The sequence below is a fragment of the Lutjanus erythropterus genome, chromosome 5 (assembly GCF_056507025.1).
Source record: "Lutjanus erythropterus isolate fLutEry1 chromosome 5, fLutEry1.hap2, whole genome shotgun sequence".
NCBI lineage: Eukaryota > Metazoa > Chordata > Actinopteri > Lutjaniformes > Lutjanidae > Lutjanus > Lutjanus erythropterus.
In genome coordinates, this window is record NC_139321.1 from 6,271,207 (window position 1) to 6,293,028 (window position 21,822).

General features: G+C 38.8%; 1 protein-coding gene across 3 annotated transcripts in view; it reads left to right on the forward strand.

Moving 5' to 3' along the window:
• Positions 1-21,822, forward strand: part of ctnna1 (catenin (cadherin-associated protein), alpha 1) — a 91,712-nt gene that overhangs the window by 10,022 nt on the left and 59,868 nt on the right. For all 3 annotated transcript variants that reach the window (XM_084718610.1, XM_084718611.1, XM_084718612.1), the window contains exons 4-7: positions 1,006-1,172; positions 1,888-2,007; positions 4,041-4,310; positions 8,813-9,016. In XM_084718610.1, coding sequence (XP_084574736.1) covers positions 1,006-1,172; positions 1,888-2,007; positions 4,041-4,310; positions 8,813-9,016 — 761 coding nt within the window. The remainder of the gene's footprint in view (positions 1-1,005; positions 1,173-1,887; positions 2,008-4,040; positions 4,311-8,812; positions 9,017-21,822) is intronic.

The following is a 21,822-nucleotide window of genomic DNA, read 5'->3' on the forward strand; positions in this document are numbered from 1 at the left end:
TTTTTCATGTTGCTGCTTGTTACCCATTTTAGCTTCAGTCTACAGAGCTGCACCATCATAGAAAAGTGGATGAGATAAGTTCTGGTCTTTTTGTTAGCTTTGGAGCCTTTGAATTTGGCTTCGCCGCCACTGAAGTAAACTATTTACGGATTTACTGTCTTGTTCATAATGTGAGCCTACAAAGTCCATTTGTGTGCCCAGTCAACTGTGCAGACCCATCCAATGTAGGACAAAGCATGGTGCTGGACAAACCAGACAGTGAGCCCTTTGTCGTGGCTTTGACCTCTTTTTTTTTTTAGAGGGCTGTGTGTGCATGTCCGTGTCCAAGCAGACATTATTACTGGACATTGTAGAGGTGTGTGTGTCTTTTGTTACTCGGTGCGACACGTGCTGACCCTGAGCAGGCAGGGAAAATGCGTCAGACTGATTCGTCTACCCGACGCTCCTCTTTGTCTCAAATGAAGACTTCTGATGCAATTAACTTGTAGCACGGAACAGACTGTGACTACTCTCAGACATCTGCTGTCGGTTCCTGTAGACCGCTGCTACTACTGTAGTCCAGTACTACTAGAACTAGAACTACTACTTATAAAAATACAGGTTTTATACATGGATTTAGTCAGATTTAAGGGATAAGAGGAAAGCAATTTGTTGCATTGAAAAACAGTGTTTGAATTTTATTTTGCAATACATTGATATATAGCATAGATATTTCTATATCACAAAATATTGGTAAGGCATTAGCTGAGGTAATTAAAATGCTAACAGATTGATAGTAGTATATTTCTTCTTTATGGTTGCAAAAGACGGGACAATGCTGTTCACAGACAACCAGGTATTAAGTGTACATTCTAGCATCATGAAAGCTAGGTCATAGTGGTTCATAACTGTTAGTGGTTTCGAACAGTTGCAGGTTAAAAAGTCTGTTTTAAACCATTTTCACTCAGAGTTTCAGTTTAAACTTTGGAGTAACGGCAGTTGTTTTGTTTTGTCACTCATTCTCAGGGGAGTCGATGCGGCAGGCTTCTGGAGAATTTGCAGAAGACCCCTGCTCATCTGTGAAGAGGGGCAATATGGTTCGTGCTGCCAGAGCCCTCCTGTCTGCAGTCACACATCTGTTGGTGCTGGCAGACATGTCTGATGTCTACAAACTTTTACTGCAACTTAAACTGGTGAGATGGTTACATTATTCTGTGCATTATACATTACAAGCTTAATTGGAAATTAAATTATTCCACTCAATAAAAAAGCCTTACTGTATCTGCTCTATCATCAATGGTGTTGCCAACTGAGTACTTATTTTGAACTCTGAAATTGCCTGGCAGTTTATTTGCATATGCTACAACTTGAAAGTACCGATTACCAATACTACAAGTTGATACTATTGATTACCACATTAAGTATTAATTTGATGAAAGCATTTTCATGGGTTGCAGTTATCCAATTCACCCAGTCGTGCAAGTTTACATGATTTGTCAAAAAATATCCAGAAGGATCTGTGGTAATGTATTGAGTGTATTAAAGTGTTTGTTTAGGGCAGAGTAAGGGGATTGGTGTCAGGAACTCCTTTAAAACGATCCTAACTTAAAATGTACATTTTTCCCTGCTAAATTCACACTTACATGTATCAAAACAAAAAGATGAGTCCTTGGTGGTTCTATCTAATTTCATTCCAAATTGATATAATTTCAGCCAAGTAGAACTTTTAATTTCTTGAAACTTAAGATGACAGGCTACAGTTAATTAAAATCATGTCTTACTTGATTAGCTTGATTTGATTGCAGTTTTGGAAATTGCTCTTTGAGATCTCTCTGGGTTTAAATTTGCTAAAAAATAATGTACTGTCGTACTTTGTATTGTCTCACTGTTTCCATCTACCTGGCTTAGGTGGAGGACAATCTGGTGAAAGTGCGTAATGCAGGGACAGAGCAGGACCTTGGGATCCAATATAAGGCCTTGAAACCAGAGGTGGACAAACTGAACATCATGGCTGCCAAGAGACAGCAGGTAATGTACATTAAAAGAGAACCGTGGTCAGATCACATGAGGATCACAGGACTGAGGTGGATTTAATTGGTTTGAGAAGTTATCGAGTGCCTGAATGAGTGCTAGAGGTCTTGTTGCTCATAACCAATTATGCTCTCCAACCCACATAGCAAACTTAAAGTATAGCAATAGGAAACGAAAGAAGAAGAGTGCCTCATGCTTTAGCTGGACGATTAGATGCAGTAAGCATGAACAATCTTCTTATTACCAAATGCATTGAAGTGGGCTGGGAATACAAGAGAAGAGTGTAAAGGCTTGACTCTAAATGTGACAAAAACCCATTTCCTTGTGATGAGAAATGGCACATAGTTTTTTTTCCACTATGGTATAAGTGGTAGTCAACAGTGAAGTGCATTCCATGATGCATTTCCCTAATGAAACAACTTCATAAGGCTCTTGGTGCAGATCCAGGAGATACACACACCTGCTAATTACTGGAAATGAAGAAAGCTTATTGAATGCTGTTTTTTTTTTTTTTTTTTTTTTTTGGTGATTATATGCCTTTTCCTTTCCTCCTTATTTGTTACAATCTCCATCAAACTAATTACATAGGAGGTAGTATATGTTTTGATGTTTTACAGGTTTCCTTCATCTAGCCTGAGGTATACATCTTGTATGTTTTTCCTGAAATAGCGAATCACAGCTAAAATCAATGGTTGAGTGAAATCCACTAACATCATGGGCTTGGGTTATAAAGTTTCTAATATTTTGACTTTTCTCTATACTGTTCACACTGTCTAAACCATTAGAAACAAATATTAAAGCTACCACAAGGAGTTTTCAACTGGTTATCAAACAGTCTCATTACTGATGCCTCTATATGATCTACCATCAACAAGAAGATCGGCTATGTCTGTATAGCATTTTTTAATGTATGCTACCGGGTTGGATTCTCCTTGTAATCAGTGTTTTCTTGTAATCCTTTTACAAGAAAACAGGAAATCCTTTTCCTTGTAATCTTGTGTTTTCCTAAGCAAAGTTACAGTGAGAAGTCTCTAAAGTTAAAAAGGAGCATGAGGAGAGTTTTCTTCTGATAATTTGATTTTTGAGGTTATATTTTGTGGTTATGATGCCTGAAACAGCGCTACTTTTGTAAACAGGTGACTCAAAAATCAACAAAATATGAAAGTTACTGTAATAGGTGTAAATGTGTTAAGAAAAGTTTTGATTTAACCACATGGTATGTGGTTTTCAACTTTCCCTGCTGATGAACTACACCGGACATAGAATGTCTTAAATATATTAGGTCTAAAGATATAATCTTTACTGGAAAAATGTTTGAAAGATGCCATTGCATCACGGTCAAAAAGCTGAAGCAGTGATGAGTACCAGCTTCATGCTTCAGAAACACTTAAATAACATCTCTAAATCAACCCAAGACTAGCCGTGCTTGTTCCACATATTTCTCCCTTTTTAAATGGGAAACTTGCCAAAATGATCACTGATGATTTTGTGAAGAAATTACTTTTACTTGTAATTGCACTTTTTTATGGATAGCAAAATGTGTTTAACCAAAGTGAAAGCAGGAAGTAATGGGGCTTAAAGGCTGTTTTTTTTTTCTCAGAGCATGTCTCAAGCAATAGTGGGTAAAAGCCCTGGGAGCGTTCCATTTGGAGAGGAGGCTTTCGTTTTGTGTATGCAAGCTATTTTTTTTATGCCATAAATCTATGCCAGCGATCACTATCTCCTCTCCTCCCTCCTATGAAGATGTAATTGCAATATAATGCTGAGGTCTGAATAGCAACGCATTAAATTGCAAAGGCATATTATAATGGCCTGATTATGACTGTGTTGTGTTACCGCAGGGGACAGAAATAAATCTGGGTCATCCAGAACAAACTCTGTCACACTTAGTGTCTCCATAAGGGTATGACAGGCCCATTTTGAATCTAAAGTACATTACCACCCAGCCCCCCTGTAAGTATTCCATCTCCCAGTTTAACTCTTTATTTTTTTCAACCTTTTCTACGTTCCTTTTCATCCTCTTTCGCTAGGAGCTAAAGGACGTCCACCACAAGGACCAAATGGCTGCTGCTCGCGGGGTGCTACAGAGGAACATCCCCATGCTGTACACAGCGTCCCGTGCCTGCCTGCAGCACCCTGACGTGGCAGCCTACAAGGCTAACCGTGACCTGATCTACAAGCAGCTGCAGCATGCAGTCTCTGGCATCTCCAACGCTGCCCAGGCCACTGCCACTGAAGACTCAGCACTCAGCCAGCCAGCAGGGGGTGGAGAGCTCGCCTACGCCCTCAACAATTTTGATGTAAGTCAAACGAGTGGTTTACACATCGCAGTCCATTTGCCTTTTCTCATGTGTCCAGTCAGACATCCAGGTATCTTCCATGTTAATAAAAAATATAATTTTCCTATAAGAGAGCGGCTCAGTTCCAAAGGTATGATGCAACATATTTATTAACAGAGGCAGATGAGGCCGTGTTCAGAAAGGTTACAGTTAGGTTAGATTTTTAGTTTAAGGAACAAACCCAACTGAATCATTAAATGACCAAAGCCCTTGAAGGGCTTGGGTTCGAGGTGGAATTAGGACAAGATATGTGGACAAATTGGGACATGGCTTAGGGGAATATTTGAATATGTTCTTGAGTCACTACTACGTTGTTCCTTTATTTGCTTCTTTGTCAAATGAAGGAGTTTAACAGAACTGTAGCTTTCAGAAAGAGACATACATTAGGCTGTACTTGTAAATGCATTTCAATAAATAACGTGGGATGACATAAATAAATGTTAACCTCTGCTGGTAGCTCCTGGGTGTTGCTCCACTGTTGCTAGGTTGGTTGGTTCTAAAGAAGTATATTTTAGAGTTATGGTTATTAGAAAACCTTGGCTGAAATAATACCTTTTTTTTTATCTTTGAAGAAGAAATAATAATATGCAGGTACAGTCTTGATGTTGTAAATTGTTTAGTGCGGGAGAAACTGTAATCTAGCCATTTTTTTAATACAGTTTTTATTCCTCATTCTTTGGCTCTGGAAATCTCATTGTTCATATTGCTGGTACTGAGTTTCACTTCTTTCAAGTTCAACCTCAAACTGAATTTTTCAGACTTAAGTAAATAAAAGATTGCTTACATTAATTAAAAATATGAGACTAAAAAGGTACATGAAATGTGACATACTAGTCATCATAATATTGACAGGAAACAACATCGAGATAACAGCTGGATAAAACATTGAGCTCATCATCTTAATGCTGCCTGTGGTGATAAATGCAAAGATGATTAACCTGATTTTTTTATTTATTTTTTTCATGCCACTGACTTTCGTCAGAGTTGCAAAACCCCCTTTAATTTACAGATTTGTATATATTCAGACAGCTTCTCGAGATATCTAACAGATCCACAGTCACAAATTAAATCTTGTTCAGTGAGCTCTATAGATGTACAGGTTTCTATTGTATCCTCTCTTTCAATAGATGCATGACTCATCTTGTGTTGATCTGTTATTTAGTCATTTAACAAGTAGCAGTGTGTAACATGATGTGTTGCTTCTGCAGTGACATTGTTTACCCATGTGATTGATGCAATCTGCATGCTCATGCTTTACATGCCCATGGCCATATGACACAGTTTAATTACTCATGGCCTTTTGCAGGCATCTTAAGGGTGGTTATTGCAAACCAAAGTTTCTCTGTTGGAGCATAGGATGTGAGTGTTGGTGTAATATAGAGACGGTAATGATTATGGAATTATATGGGTGCCAATTCGATGTAATGCGATTCTGCAATTATTGCGATTCAGCTATCAGTTTGTTTCCACAGATCTGATGAAATGGCATGTGAAGTATATTTTTTTTGGACATTGACAACATGACTTCTGTGATAAGATCTTTGTGACTGTCACTTCCCAGCTAATGCTGCTCCTGCGGTTAGCATATAAGGAATCCTAAAATGTACTGGACAATTTAAAGTAAACTAATAAAAGTTAGAACATGTAATAGTAGTCAGAGTGTGATGCATTGACATCACCAAACACATGGTGCCTTTGCTGATGATAGTCTGACAGGCCTGTACTACAGCTAAATTCAAGTTTTGCTTGTTTCTGGCCTTTTTGTGAAGCACATGCTCACTTGGATTGGAGTCAGGTTGACTTGGCCAGTCAAGAACATTGAGCTGTTTGGCCTGAGGAAGCTCCTTGTTGCTTTGTCTGACTGCACTGTGGAGGTTTGTCAGGGTTATTTTTCAGTACCAGTGACTGATGACTTAAGGATTACTGCTGCAGGTGCTCTGTTCACCTGACCTGCTACTGTATTATTGTATACCTACTACTCAGTTTGTACAGTTAATTTACCTACAGGATTATGAAAAAAATAATATTTTATATCTTACATTTATTTACACTGGAAGTTTGTAGAGATACATCCTCTTTCAAGAGAGACCTGTCCAAAATCGAAGATGAGTATTGCATAGTTATGTGTTTTGGTCACATGGCAATATGCTTGGCCTTGTTTCTGTTTGCAGGAATGCTTAGCCCCACCTTTAGATGATCCATTTGAGTCAGTAGCTCTTAGCAAGACGAATGAAAAATTTACTTAAGCTGAGCTTTCTAAGTAGCAAATGTGGTACTAGGGCATTACTCTTCATCAAGTAAGCATTGCTTTGCAAAGTAGTCTCACAACCATGTGCATAAACCATGCAGTTTTTGCTTTGAACAAATTTGTATTTAGGGTGATGGTAACCTGGCAGCTAGAGAAGAGAAACTTTGTTCAACTGACACAGTTAGCTCCACTCACTAGATTTTTGTTTCAAGTGTTAAAACAGATCTGTAACTTCATGTGTCCAGGAATTGAGTGAAGGCTGGCTGCTCGGGGGGTGACTGGTGAACAGTCATTGAAATCTATGATTAATTGTTAGAAAGATGGCATCCCCAATGATTAATCTGCATAAAATAAGTGTCTAGATCTGTTGCATCAATGATTATTTTACAGGTAGCCATGCAGAAAGTCACTCCCCCCAAAAAACTGGTATGCAGGCCTTTTCCAGACTTAACTCCTCTCTGATGCCTAAATTCAAGTGCAAGGCAAAATTAGCAAATGAGTCAACCCCCCAATTCTCTCTCCCCCTCTTTCTCTCTGTCTGTGTCTCTCTCTCTCCGTTTCCTCCTCCATGTCTCTCTCGTGTGCCTGTTGCCATGGTGATATGACACGCAAGCAGAGGAGGTCAGATGAGACGGAATGGAGGGGGCTGGAGGTGGCTGTGATAGAGGGCGGGCTGCCTAATAAACCACAATCTAACAGCTGAATTGTTGAATATTTTGTAGCAGTAAGGCATCTGAGGAAGCGCAGAGTTCGTTTGTTATTAGGGAAGTTGGCTTTCTTTGTTTTGCCGTCACAAGCGTCATGGTGATACCTTAACCCTCTGCAGAGCCTCACCAGCATGTCAACTAGTTGCCTCTCTCAGCAGGCTTGCCCCTGTGAAATCAGACATTTAAGTTGTCTCTCTCATCCTGCAGGTATAAAAGACAGGAGAGTGGGTTACTATAGTGCTTCTGTGACTCAAATAAAAGGTAGTGAAATCAAATCCTTTCACAAAAGGGATTATATATTTATATATAATTACATATTTATAGGCTCATCTGTTGTCTGAAATGGATCTTGTAGTCTCCATTGCAGACAGGGTACTACGGTTCTCTCTCTCTCTTTTTTGCCTTACTGTTGTTTCATTCATCCGGGCGTCAGAAGAACTTTTCTGTTGCTGTGTTTGTATGATTCAGATGATTTGTTAAAATTTTGTGACTTGCTTTCTCTAGTCAGGGCAAGGCGAAAGTGCCTTTTTGAAACTGTATTTCTCTTCAGTAAGTCAAAAAACTATCAGCCCTGCAGAGGACCAGGCCTAGTCTTTAAAGAGGACACAGAAAAAATGTCTCCCATGGTGCTAACACTTTGGATAAGCCATTTTCTCTTTCTGTGTGTGACAGGTGAGAACAGGACAGATGTGAGCCCAATTTAAAAAAGCCAGTTCTTTACAAAAGCCAATCAAATAATTTGTCAGTATCGTATGTACACTATGCAATGCCTGGCATTAAATGAGAGTAATCTGGGAATCCTCAAGAGAACAGAACTTTAATCTTCATCGTTTTCTGACCTGGTTAGAACTTTTGGTTGGATGACATGTTATTATGATTTGTTTTTAATTGTTTAATTGTCCACTTTTTCCAATATTGTGGTGTAGTAAAGAAAAAATATATTATTAATTATTATTCCTCAACACGTTCTCAGACATGTTTAAATTTGAGTGTTTGTCTTTTTGAAAAATCTATTGTCTTAAGTTTTCTTTGTCTTAACTACTTTTGATCATTAAATGACAGACATTCAACTCTTACCTTTAAATCTTGTTTATTTCTTCATTACCCGTACTAAACGGATGACATCAATTTTTCATGTGCTCAGTTTGGGGCAATTTCATTGAATTGAGGACAAAAGTGACCGTACCTTAATTCCCTGGTCACCAGATCATTAATTAGTCAAGGAACAGCACATTGCTCATGTTCAGATCCTTTTAATTTTGTACAAGATAGGGCCACTATGAGACTGTAATACGAACTGTAGTCCAAGTGATGCGATAGACAAAAAAAAGATAGCTTAGCACAGTCTTCCCTTCAGGTTTTCCAGTCGTTCTGTCAGTCTGTCAAATCAGCCCTTCCTTTGCCTGCTGGATTTCTCTCTTTGGGCTCAGAGGAAGAGATCAGTGTAACATGATGACTTCTAACATTTTTTTTCCCTGTGTAATTCCCCTATGACCTTTTCCTTATAGAAACAAATCATCGTGGACCCCCTGGCGTTTAGTGAGGAGCGCTTCCGTCCCTCCCTGGAGGAACGCCTTGAGAGCATTATCAGTGGTGCTGCCCTCATGGCTGACTCTTCTTGCACGCGTGACGACCGCAGGGAGCGCATTGTGGCTGAATGCAATTCTGTGCGCCAGGCTCTTCAAGACCTTCTATCTGAGTATATGGGCAATGTAAGTGTCTTACCTTTCCATTTCTTTCTTGTTGCCACCACATCACCTCCCAGTCTATACCCACGGCACAATGGCTCTCTTCATTTATTTTTTATTTGCATTTTGTCTTTATTGAATAGCTGGACAGCAAAATTCTAAAAGTCAAAACACATACAAAAATCTAAAAATTCTAGCCTGTTTTTTTTAGTTAATTTACTTCTATGGCAATAAGCTCCCTGACTGAGATAAAGTTGCTTTACAAATACTGTCATGGCTCTTCAATCATAATATATAGATTTGTCAACTACTTAATTACCTTGCTTTATGTTATGAAGAAAAATATTAGTCACCCAATATTTACTTATGTGCTGAACAGTTACACTTAACACTTTTACTTAAACTGTGTTTAGAAGACAAATGAAAGTCCCTCTCTCCAGGCCAATGTCTTGATAATAGCACCATCCTACCCATTCCATGATTAATCTATGGAAATTAACGCCACCACTGTGCCTAGAAGTAAATTGAATATACAGGGCTGCAATCAGCAGTGTCTGTTGTTAATCAGGTCTTAGTAGTTAACATATAAATTGACTTGGTGAAATTGAACTTTTGTCATTGTTGAACAATGCTTGCACTTCTGTCTATTTCTCAGATTATGTGCTGCCCCCACCAAGCTCCACCTATTGAATGCTTTAGTCTATAGATTGTTGGTGAGGGCTGTAACTGGGGTTAGGCTCTGCAAATTCCCCACAAAAAGAAAAGGGGTTTGTACACAGAAGAACACAGAAGAAGGTCTCAGCCCATGGTCCCAAATTCCCCAGGGGAATCTGTAAGGGAAACGGAAGCCCCAGGCCCATGTCTTAATTGCCTCTGTGACTGGTAGGCTATGTGACGTGTTCTTTTTTTAACTGAATTTAGCAGTTTGGTGGTTTTGATATAGACTGGACTGGCTTTATATAGTCAATTAAGGACTGTCTGAAACTACATGGATAGCTGGATACTGCATTTTCAATGGCAAGTCAGTGGCTCTATTTACACTCGTCAAGTGTCTCTTATCTGGATAAAATCCAGATAAGATTTAAGGCACTTTAAGTTTTATTTATGCTTAAGCGCATACATATGTGTCTCTGTTGGGCAGATCACAAAGGTGATTACAATCCGACTTTGTTTTCCCGGGGTTACATGCAGATCAGGGTTGGCCCTCCTCCAATCCAGAAGGAGGTGGTAATGCACTTGAAGCTGTTTGGTTACTGCCAAAGTGCACTTGACGCTGTTTGGTAACTGCCAAACATGCAGGGGAAAGAAGAACTTCTGCACTTAGGCATTTTAGTTGCAACAATAACGGTTTAGCCTGCGGCCAACTGTCCATAACCTAACACAAACACATGAAGGAACTGTATTTATGAACTTAGAGCAACACTAAAGTTTAATTTTCACAGTTGTAGTTCACGTTGCTCTCACACCCACATGGATCATTCAGTGGTTGAATTGGTCATTGATCAGACAAACACTACAGCAGCTTGGTGCGCCTTGTATTTGATTGTGTATGGGGAAGTCAGTGGTGAGTGTTCCTCTAATAAAAGAGAGAACTATGGCTAATTTCAGTGCAATTGTAGTGTAGCTTTAACTTTCATTATCACAAGGGCAGAGGAGACAGACCATGGATGTATTGATAAAATCAGACAGTAAGTGGCTATTTCCACAGTCTGCTTACTGGCATGTTACACTGTGGGGGATAAAAGATGACACGAGCATCTTTGAGAGATGGACACATTTACACATTTTCAACATCTGGCTAGAATGTGTCCCATTACCTCAGATTTCAATCTGTCTTGAATGTTTTTTGGATACATATACACTTAGACTTTTTGAGACCAGCTAGCTGTCCAGTCTGCACTAGACAAATGAAGTGACTAAGTGTAAATGTGGTCTGATTCTGGGAAGCGCAGTCTATTACTTTTTGTTAACAAATGATAAGCCAGTATGTCATTGAAATCAGCATCACTTTCCTTCAATGTGCGTAGTAATTTGGCAAAAATCCAATAACATAAAATGCTTTCTTTTGAACATAATAAGTTGAACTTGGCTGCAGTCCTACCTGTCAGGGGTTTAATTTTCTAAGCATTCAGCCAATGAAAGTCTCTGTCTGACAGTAAATATCATAGGTATCATAGTTTTCCCTTGTGTACTACTCTAATAAACACAAAAAAGTATATATACTCTGGTGGCACAATAAATTATGGAAGACGTCAAAGTAAAGTAAGATATAGCTATTTTACACACTTTACCTATGTTACTTGTTACATAAACACTTAAAAAAGCTAATTATATCTGGTTGTTTTAGGAAGTACATTGTTGGCTTCACTTGTGTAAATTGTATAACAGAAAAATATTTGATCCAAAATTCACAAATGATGCTGTGTCTCAATCCATCCCACACTCTTAAATCCTTTTAGATTCCATCTAGATTTGTTATCAGCTGTTGCTGGCTGTGAAGGCAGTGCATAAGTGAAGTCTTTTCATTCTAATGATAGATCTACAAAGTCAATGTTTACTGTTTAATCAAAGGATCAGTGAGGTATCTGGATGTATTCTCATATCTTTTCAAAAATACATTCAGTTTTGCTTAACAACATAGATTCAGCAACTGAAAATCTTCTGTTTTGTTGTCACTGTGTCACTGTTTAATAGGGAACTCGCATACACTTTTCACGCCCCCCCAAAAGTAGCAACAGAAAGCACTGGGTTTTTTTCTGTATGTTCAGTATTAGGCCTTTTGTTTCCCTATAGCACAGCTGCCCTGTATTCTTTGTAAAAAAATAATATTTTATTCACGAGATGAATTCATCTTTAATTTAATCTTTTTGACATCCAGGGGCAGTGATAGGGCAGTGCATCATTTTTTATTTTCAATATTTAAATAATGACTTTTTGGACTGTGTCTGTCACTAGAACTTCCCAAAGAGATCATTGCAGTAGAGTACATCTTGTTTGTGACAAGTACTTCTGTTAAGGGAGGAACAATGAAACTGAAAAACATTTTTCCATTCTGTCCGTCAACTACTTTAATTTTCCTTAACACCGTGTTCCCCGTCAGATTTTTCTTTTCTCTGTTTGAAAACAGCTCTGTTTAACCACCCACCGAATATCCTCCGTGTAACAGCAGAATTTCAGTGTGAGCCAGTCATCCAGAGAAATTTCATTGCTGTGGTAATGCATTGTTTATTACCATCTATGAGTTTGAACCTTATCTGTTGTCTGCTGTTCTTGTTGGATTTAAGAGGTAAAATCATAAACTGCACAGCTTGCCCATTTCATTTGTGAGGTGTTACAGTGGTCCTGTGGTTGTAATGGATGTGTGGTCAGGCAGGGTGTGAGAGTGGTACAGATTCTCTTACCTACAAACACAGCAGTAGTTCTAGCAGAGCACACATCTCGTAACAATGCAGATGCAGCAAATTGATTTCCAATTTGTCCAAGTATCTGCTATAGGCGTAAAAGGTGGCTGCTTATTTTAGCATCCATGACTAACTAGCTTCCTACCTATAAAAATGACCTTCCTAAGCCAAGGCAACCTAACATTAAAATAAATACATTATTTTGTGGATCTTTAGGTTACATTATAAATATGCCAATGTAGGACTGACACATTCTGCCGCATGCTGGGCCAGGAATTTTGCACTGGCCCAAGCCTGCCTGGTTAATAAGTGAGCAAATGAGTGTTCTATCTGCACCCAAAAGCAATCTGTGTCTTCTTGGCCCTTGGCCTAATATAATTCTGCATGCAATGTCACTGAAATCATTTAAGTAGTTTTTGAGAGGAAAAACACAACCTCTTTGGCAGAAACGATAACTGCATATGAGGGTGGTGCTTGATACTTCAGGCAGTTGCAGTAACTTTGCAGTTTGGAGAAAGTGGTTTTGTTTCAGTATGGCTAAGTAGTGCTTTGTAGTAGTACAGCAGTTTGGCTCAGTTCTTTAGTCCTTGGAGGCAAGTATTTGATACTAAAAGGAGACATTCATGGCTAAATCCTTGGGTTTTGTTTTTACGCCAAATGTAAAATGTGTATCCTTTCCCTCAGTGATGTCTTGTGATTGGAATTCGTGGGATGCATTTGGCACGAGAAAAAGAATAATGTAGTTATACAGACTTTTGAATGTCTGTCTTCAATACTATGTTCTAAAAACGGTTGTGGAGACTTATCACATAAACCAGCTTGGGACTACAGTTTGTGAGCCATTTAGGAGGTGGGGGATATAACATTGGTAACCCGATAATTGTCAGAAAGTCAGAGTTGACGAAAATGTTTGATTTGTTTGCAGCTTAGTTACAGATCCCTTTTTGCGTTTTAAATTGTTTTCACTGGATATTGACAAAATAAAAAGCAGTCAGAAGTCATCTACATTTACATGTCATTTTCTCTTAGTACTGTCCTGTCCACGTCCAGACAGCAGCATGGACAGGACAGCTATGATTTGCTCTCATTGCTCATCCAGAAGGCTGCCAGTTTATTTTAAGGTTCAGGCCATTCATGCGGCATTTCTGTTTAGCTTCAAAACAAGTTTTCTCCTTCACTGGACTCCTCCATGCCACTCATGTAGCCCTGTATGACTTGAGAACTTAGGTTTCCAGAGGAAAACATCTCATCACTGCATCCAATGATGACTGGACATGACAGGGATTTGGCTACTCATTTGGCCAGATGAAGAAAATCAATGTGAAGCATAATATGTCATTGTCCTTCTTGTGCATTTAATGGCCTAGATAGCCTCTGAGCACTGTGGCTGACATGCAGTTAGTGTAGTAAGATAGCTGGTGCCTTTAGTCTGGTGCCTTAAACCAGTGGTAGACAGTGTGACAGGTACCCTGACTGTGTCCGTGATTAAGCTTGACAGACTAAACAAACCTCACATTGGCTTGATGAAGATATGTGTGCTGTCATTCTAAGGCAGAGCTGTAGAGGTGTGATGAAATATGTAATTCATGCATGAAAGTGAATACCCTCCTTGAGCAGACCAAACAATACAGGCCCATACTTACCACTGATTTTTGCTGTGGAATACTGGCTACTGTATGTGGCTTGATAGCCATGATTTTGCCCGCATATTATTCTGATTGTAGATGGGGCACTGCAAGTCATTTCACAGTATGTTGCCATTATAGCATATGGGTTTACACTCACAGCTGAGGCTGTTGGATGGACTCCTAACTCATTCTCTTTCTCTCTCCCATCCCTTCTGCTTCTTCATTCCCTCTAGCTACAAGTTGTGTTTATCCTCCTTCTCAGTTTTTCCTCCTCTCCTTCAGTCAAATTCTGTTGAACATTCTTACCTCACCATCGTTTTAGTAATAAATGTTAAGATTTAAATTTAACAAAAAAAAGTATATATATATGTACACACACACACACACACACACACACACACACACACATATATATATATATAATGTGTGTGTGTATATAAAATTTGTGCCATAGCAGAATCAAGGCTGTATCAAGACCATGATCAAAACAGATAAGACCACAGTTCTAAACTGAGAAAGAAATGCACAAAGGAGTTGAGAACAAAAGATGTCTTTTCCTTGTCATTCATGTCAACAAAATGCTTTCATTAATTCATTCTACTGACATATGTGTAGGTTTGTTTTATTTGCCCTACCACAAATGCCACAACTCTTACACCAGCAAACAAGTGATCTGTCAGGGAATAAGCAGATCTTAAGGCATGTATTGCATTGATTTTTGAAAGTGTACGTTTTGGTATGCTCTAAAATAAATGTTATATTATAAACCAAGGATGGAATAATAAAAGCAATTACAATAGTGGCTAAAAAGCTCAATTTCAGTCTAATAGACAGTGGAACAGTGTTCCGTTTTGTTTCAGAGATAAGATGTTGTGCTTTTTTATTTAACAACTTTTTTAAACATTACCTTTATTTTTATTTTTTTTATTTATGCATTCTTTTAAGCTCTAATTTTGGACCTCCCAAGCTGTATGTTAATGCATTTCCCAGCAGCAAATTTACTGCACAGTACGTTTGTGTCAGCATAGTCGTAACAGCTGTGGTGGAATGTATTAGTTAATTTAAAAAACAATAAATGCCTTTTATATATACTGCTTACAAAAGCAGGTGTTAAGAGTTTGCAATTTATGTCCATGCAAGTTAGGGTTAACAGCACCACTGCATGAACAGTAAATACATTTTTGGAAAACGTGTGCAGTTTATTGGAGTAATTTTCATGAGAGCAGCTGAAACTTTCATACAGCACATGCATTGGAAAAGCAGCAGTACCCTTGAGTTAAACTATTATCAGGGAAAGGAAGGCTGACTTTGATCTGGGAAACAGAATTGTGGCAGATTTCTAAATATACAGAATACATTATGTTGTAGGATTACTGGGACATGGACAAGTGTTTTCTCTCTGCTCCTGTAGTAGAAAGTGTGTACAGTGCAAGACTAGAGCTTGTCTTCTCAGCCAGTGAAGGGTAAAGGCGGGTGGGGGCATGTTGTCTCAACACCGCCACATAGTGTGACCTCAATTATTCCATATTGTCATGACAGTTTGGCATGGCACGTGTTGAGTGTAACTGTTTCTGTCACTTTTTATTAATAATGCATCCTTAGGTCCCAGCATCTGTCAGGGTTTTGTTTCACATAAGAGAGTGATGCTAGGTTGCTTTGCCATATTAAGCTAGTGACATTTAAATTCCTTCAACTTGAAGTGATACATTATCATTTGGACCAGGATTAAAAGGACATGCCTGGCCATTGCAGTGGGACCCCTGCCTCCTTCACTTTCTTCTGTGTATCTCAGTATAGTGTTCCAACTCTGTGCTTTTCTTACACTTTCTCCTTGCTGAATCCTCTTTTCTATTTTCTCCTTCTTTGCAATGCTTCTCTTCCCGTTTGTGTCCCTTTCTCTCTCGACAGCTCAGTCTTTCCTTGACTCGCTGTCTTTTTGCCTTGGGCATCTACAGTGAGTGGCAGAATTTTGCTTTATCCCCATTCCTCTGTGCTTGCATAGTTGTTTCATTTTAAACACTTTTTAGGTGGATCTTGAGCTATCTACTCTGCCTACCAGATCCTATTATTATCTAGGTGTAACCTAACAGAGAAAATGGTCATTAGTTTCACATTAAAAAACAACCCCCAAACAAATTAGCTCTAATGGGAATACCAGTGGGCATTTTACATGACGTTTTGCTCATACTGGTGCAAGTTTATAAAATGTCAAATATGATGTCATATCCAGAAGGTGAGAATGTTGTGTATGTCCAAGGCTAAGGAACTAAATGACAATAGAATGGGGCAAAGTGCTTTTTTCCCCCCCATTATCTTGGAAAAAAAGGAAGATGGTTCAAATGGACTAGGCTAGTGTGACAGCAGTTCAATTTATCTAGTTGTAATGTTATCTAAATGCATAATTAAAACAAATTACTCTCCATACAATGTAACAGGGAAAAGATTTAGTGATCCCAAGGCTTTTCGTATATTTACAACCACCATAAAACACTTGTCTGTCAGTAACAGCCTGTCAGGCAACGTTTCTGAGACCTGGCCCTTGATCTTCTGCTGGAGAGTTCTAGCCTTTTCGATTGGTTTTGCTGACAGGTAGATGAGATGTACCTTTTTTCCACAACGATTAAGCGATACCGATAAAGGTAAAGAATGCTGTGGCCTCACGAATGGACTTTAGTGATGCATGGACTGAGTTCCAGCTCAACCCCTTTTGTAGAGTTGCATTTGTGAATAACCCTAACCCATGGGAGAGATGCTTGCTGTTTTTACAAGCCACGCTGCAGCTTTTGATATTAGAAGATTTAATTGGCAAATATGGCAACCTTTGTCTCTACAAGTTTATACATATGTATTTCTTAAGATTAATATTTAATTGCTTGCCTGTCTGATCTCTTCTCCTTTTGTTGCACAGTCTAAGGCACAATGTATTGTTACCAAGAAAATCTGCTATACTGATTTAAGTATGCAATTTCTTTTCCACCCTGAAAAACTCTCTGTTGTAGCCCTTGGGATTACTTAATTCCTCCAAATATCCCTTTTTAGTGCATGCATGGCAAATGTGATGCTGCTCAAATTTATCTTGCATTCTTTTTTTGAGTTTTGTTGCTTCAAACATGAGGGAAAAGTAGCTAAGAAATCCAGGTTGAAAGAAAACCCTTTAATTATTATTGATATTTTTAGGCTGTTCTTTTCCAGCTTTTCTACAAGAGTTCAGGAACGTATCTTAGCTGTAGTTTACAATATTTTGTGAAGTAAACTCTTTATCTGGTGTCCTGTGAATCGTTTGAGTTACACAAAACTTTTTTATTCCTCTCTGTGTGTGTGTCAAAATAAAGCCCCAGACTTCAAATCTCTCTACCTGTCATCCTTGAATTTCATACTTGTGCATGTTTTTTTTGAGTTTCAGTCTATCCTATGCCCAGCACTCAGCTGAGCAGCATGCATTTTCATCTCTTCTTGTTTAGGCTGCTTCCCAATTACGGGTCGCCACAGCGGATCATCTGTACTCAGCAGATCATCTGTGTCTGTTGGCAAACTGGTCCCCACCCAATCCGGCATGGGAATCTGGTTTTTATGATCCCCATATTTGATTTGGCGTAGGCTTTTTACACCAGATGCCCTTCCTGACGTAACCCTCCCCATTTATCCTGGCTTGGGACTGGCAATTACGATTGCACTGGCTTTTGCGTCCCCAGTGGCTGGGGTGCTACCAGACTTCAGTGTCTTGCCCAGAGACACTTTGGCATGAGGATTGAACTGCCAACCCTATCATCAGTTGACGACCTGCTCTGCCTCCGGAGCCATGGCTGCCCCTGAGCATATATTTTGATCTATTTGTACCACATTTTTTTCATTGATGCCATAGAGCCTGATGACACAAGGGTGTATAAAATTTTCACACAATCTTCTGCATTTATTTGTTTTTTGGCACGCAAATAATTGCAGACTTTTTATCATAACAGTGGCTCTACAGGAAAAGTCTTAAGAATGCATTTTATTTTTATTTTAATTTTACAACTATATAAGACATGGTAGACCATAATCTTATCTGGTTTTATGTTAGCTATTTAGTGTTCTGTAAAAATCATTCTGATATAAAGCTGATTTAAAGCCAATTGGAGGAGCCCTAGCACAATAGCCCAAGATTACTGAAAATGCAGAAAACATATACTTTATAGTTAACACTTGTAAATTTTGTAATTTGTGACGTAAAGTGGTATGGTTTACTTACCGGTAGTCATATTGGTGCATTGACATTATTTCAGGCTATCGAACCAGTGGTTGAAAATAATAAATAAACAAGCTGATAACATATCAGACAGGAATGAACAGCAAGTAATGGAGTCAATTCAAAATTATAGAACATTACTCTTAAAATTTTAACCATCCAATAAAAAACACTGTCCTCAAATCTAAAATTTTATGCCCTCAACATGAGTCTGTTTTTCCCCTGCAGTCTACTAGCATACAGTACCACATTTGCTATGTGTGACTAGGGTACACATGTCACACAGAGGGTTTTTAGAGCTTTTTTTGATGGGGATGGTGAGAGTAAAGCTAAACCGTTGTGGACCAGAAAATAAAAACAAAGAGCTGGATGCTATAAAGCTCTGTAGAGCTGAGGGAGACTGCAAAATCAGGTGATAATTGTGTTTACTGGTTCATATACAAGTAGTCATGTGATTTATTGTTAATGTAGAAATATTAATTATGGTCACTTTAAATAAAGAGATAAGGTGCGCTTTTTGTTGCATCAACAGGTGTGTTATCTTACATTAATTTAATCATGTCATGCACATGTTGCACAGGTTTATATGCTGAATGCTGTCCTCTAACCAGTGGTTCCAACATTGGCTAAATACACCTGAAAAATAGCAGATTTCACTTCTGTTTTTCTTGTCATTTTTAACAGACAATCACATGGGCTCCAAGGTCAGATAGTCTGAATATAAGTGAACTGAGCTGTGGTGAATGTGTCTCAGTGGGAGGCATACTACATCTATGCATGTTTTAACATATGCATAAACAAATGCGTAGATACTCAACTGTCTTTTAGACATGGTACTGACCCTGGCAAAAACAAATTACTGTTCACATCTCTGATATTAAATTACAAAGGAGAATGGGGATCACTTTACTTTGCTGTCTTATTAAGAAAATGGCTTCCTTGAAATAGACATATTTGTGTGTGTTCAACATATTATACTCAACATGTTTAATATGTATTTGTTATAGCATTTAACAGTATCCATCCATCATAACCATTATCTTCACCTGTTATCCTGTTCAGGGCCTGGGGGACTGGAGCCTATCCAAGCACACATTCAGAGAGATGCAGTGTACACCATGGATAGGTCACCACTTTATCACAGGGCTAACATACACACAGACAAACACTTTTGCGCTCACGTTCACACCTGCGGGCAGTAGTTTCCAGTTCACTTGACCTGCATGCCTTGGAAATATGGTTGAGCTGAAGCACCTGGGGGGGGGGGGCCCAACAGACAAGGGGAGGACATTCAGTCTCCACACAGACGAGTCCCAGCCTGGACAAACAAATGACCTCCTAGCAGTCAGAAAACATTGCTAACCACTAGTGTTTGAAATCAGGCAGTTTGGAGAGGTATTTAGGGTAACACATTAATATTTGTATCGATAAATCAGGATTTTAATGCTTGTTTTTTTTTCTTTTGGAGAGAGGAAAGAGACATTGTGCTGGTGGCACCAAAAAGGGTGAGAGATGGACCTCTTCTGTGGAATTTTATTCAGCCTCAAAACCAGCACACATAAAAACCAGGTGAATGCACGTGATACGAGTGCACAAAAAAGCATCCTCACAAAGGAGCATTTCTGCTCCGTGTGCACACATGTGCAAGCTCAGCCGTCTACATACATTGTGGTTGATGTCTCCCCTCCTGTCCTTGTCTGTCATTAGATTCATAATTACAATAAAAGTAAAGTATACAAGTCAATAAGTTTGAGGACAGTATGATAACTGTTGTTACTCCAAAGCTTCTAAAATGTATGGGTAAATCTCACTGAAGCTGCATTGCCCCAAAAAGTATTTGGGACAGCCTTAATTTGTTGTCATCCCTATATAGTGTGCAGAAAACAGGGTTTATCTAGACTTGAAGTGAACTGTCAGAGCTATTGCTTAAAGCAAGAAATGATTTGTATTCAACTATGTAACACATTTTGAACCATTCTCTTATAACTTGAGAGAGAATTGCTTTCTGGTTAGGAGGCAGCAGTGGAGGACTTGCCATCTGGAGTGCCTGGTTTGTTCTTATTTGGCCGCTTTCTTTCTGAGCCAGTGCATTACAAAGAGGGAATCAAAAAATCGAATAAATCTAAATAAATTTGGGGTCTTTGGCTCTGACAGCTGACCTGAGTGAGTGAGCCGTTGGCTGATTCTGTCAGTCATGGATGCCTTCAGTGTGGACGCATTGCCTTTGGAGGTAGTAGTAGGTATAAGCAATACTTTTCTACAAGTTGCTCATGAGTTTTAGCTTTCAAATGTTTGTTGGCATAATATCTGCTTGCTTGCAATTTGTAGCATTAATCTTAAAAGTTGTGTCAATATGCTGCTTAAAAGACTGTGAGGTTTGCAAGTGTGACTTCTGTTGGTCCCCCACATGCATCAACACCTTTTGTATTGTTTTTTAATATAATCACAGTTGTATTTGTTATTAAATAGTTTTGTGTCCCGGTCTGTTGCTGACTGTGGTCCTGTCCTTGATATGAGGAAAGGTGAATTTAAAGAATGTAATGAAGATATAGATGACCCAAATGCTCTTTTTTTTCTGGGTACGATGCAAAGAAAAAGATCAGCAGGAAAGTTAAGTCTTGTCCACAGACACTAGAAGGACTTTTGACTTGCTCATCTCATTGTTGTTTTCACTTGGATCCCCAGTGATATGGTTGAGGAATGGCTCTAAATGTGATGTGCAATAAATATATTAGCAAGGTATTTGCTGATGAGAGTCTAGATCAATATGTCCTCCCCAGTAAGCGTTTTCTAGATTTATTGGAGGCCTCATAATGAATACCTGAAGTACACATGGGCTTGGAGTCCTTGAACCTGCAGACTAGTGAAGCCGAGCAGTCAGACTCATCAATTTAGTGCCTCCCCCACCTGGGTACACTCTGCAGGTTAATTACTGAGGCTTGCTTTCTGTCAGCCTCATCAAAAAAGAGCAGGTAAAATTGAAATGGCTCTTAAAGTCGGACAGGAATGTCAGCCTTTATTCTCCACAATGTTTACATCTTTTGAAACTCAGAACTTCTACAGCACAGTAAGTTGTCTTCAGATAAAGTACATATTGTGTTACTGAAACTGGGTGTCTGGAGCCTTAAATTAAAACAGTTTTCTTTTTCTTTAGCGCATTAAGCTTGGATTTAAGATTTGACATAGTTCTTTTGTTTTGGTCCCATATTCGATAAGTCCTAACATATTAAGTATCTGTCTCTGATATAATTCCTACATTACTGCATACATCTGCACATTATACAGCAAAATTAGTTAAGCCAGTCCAAATGGAAAAAACATATTCGACATAAGAATGGCTCTGCAATAACAACATAGCCTGGTTCACAATTTTTGAAGATTTCCTCCTCAGTTTTGTATCTTATATAGGGGTTGGGTGGGATGAAGTATTGCAGCATGATATTTCTTAATACAACATTGTGAGCTCCCAGGTACCAATTGTTATTGGTTTGCTATAAAAGTGGTGCAGTGTTTGTATACAGTACTACCAACACTGGGGGTAGCTTCAGGTACTGCAGCATCCTCTTCATCATCCAT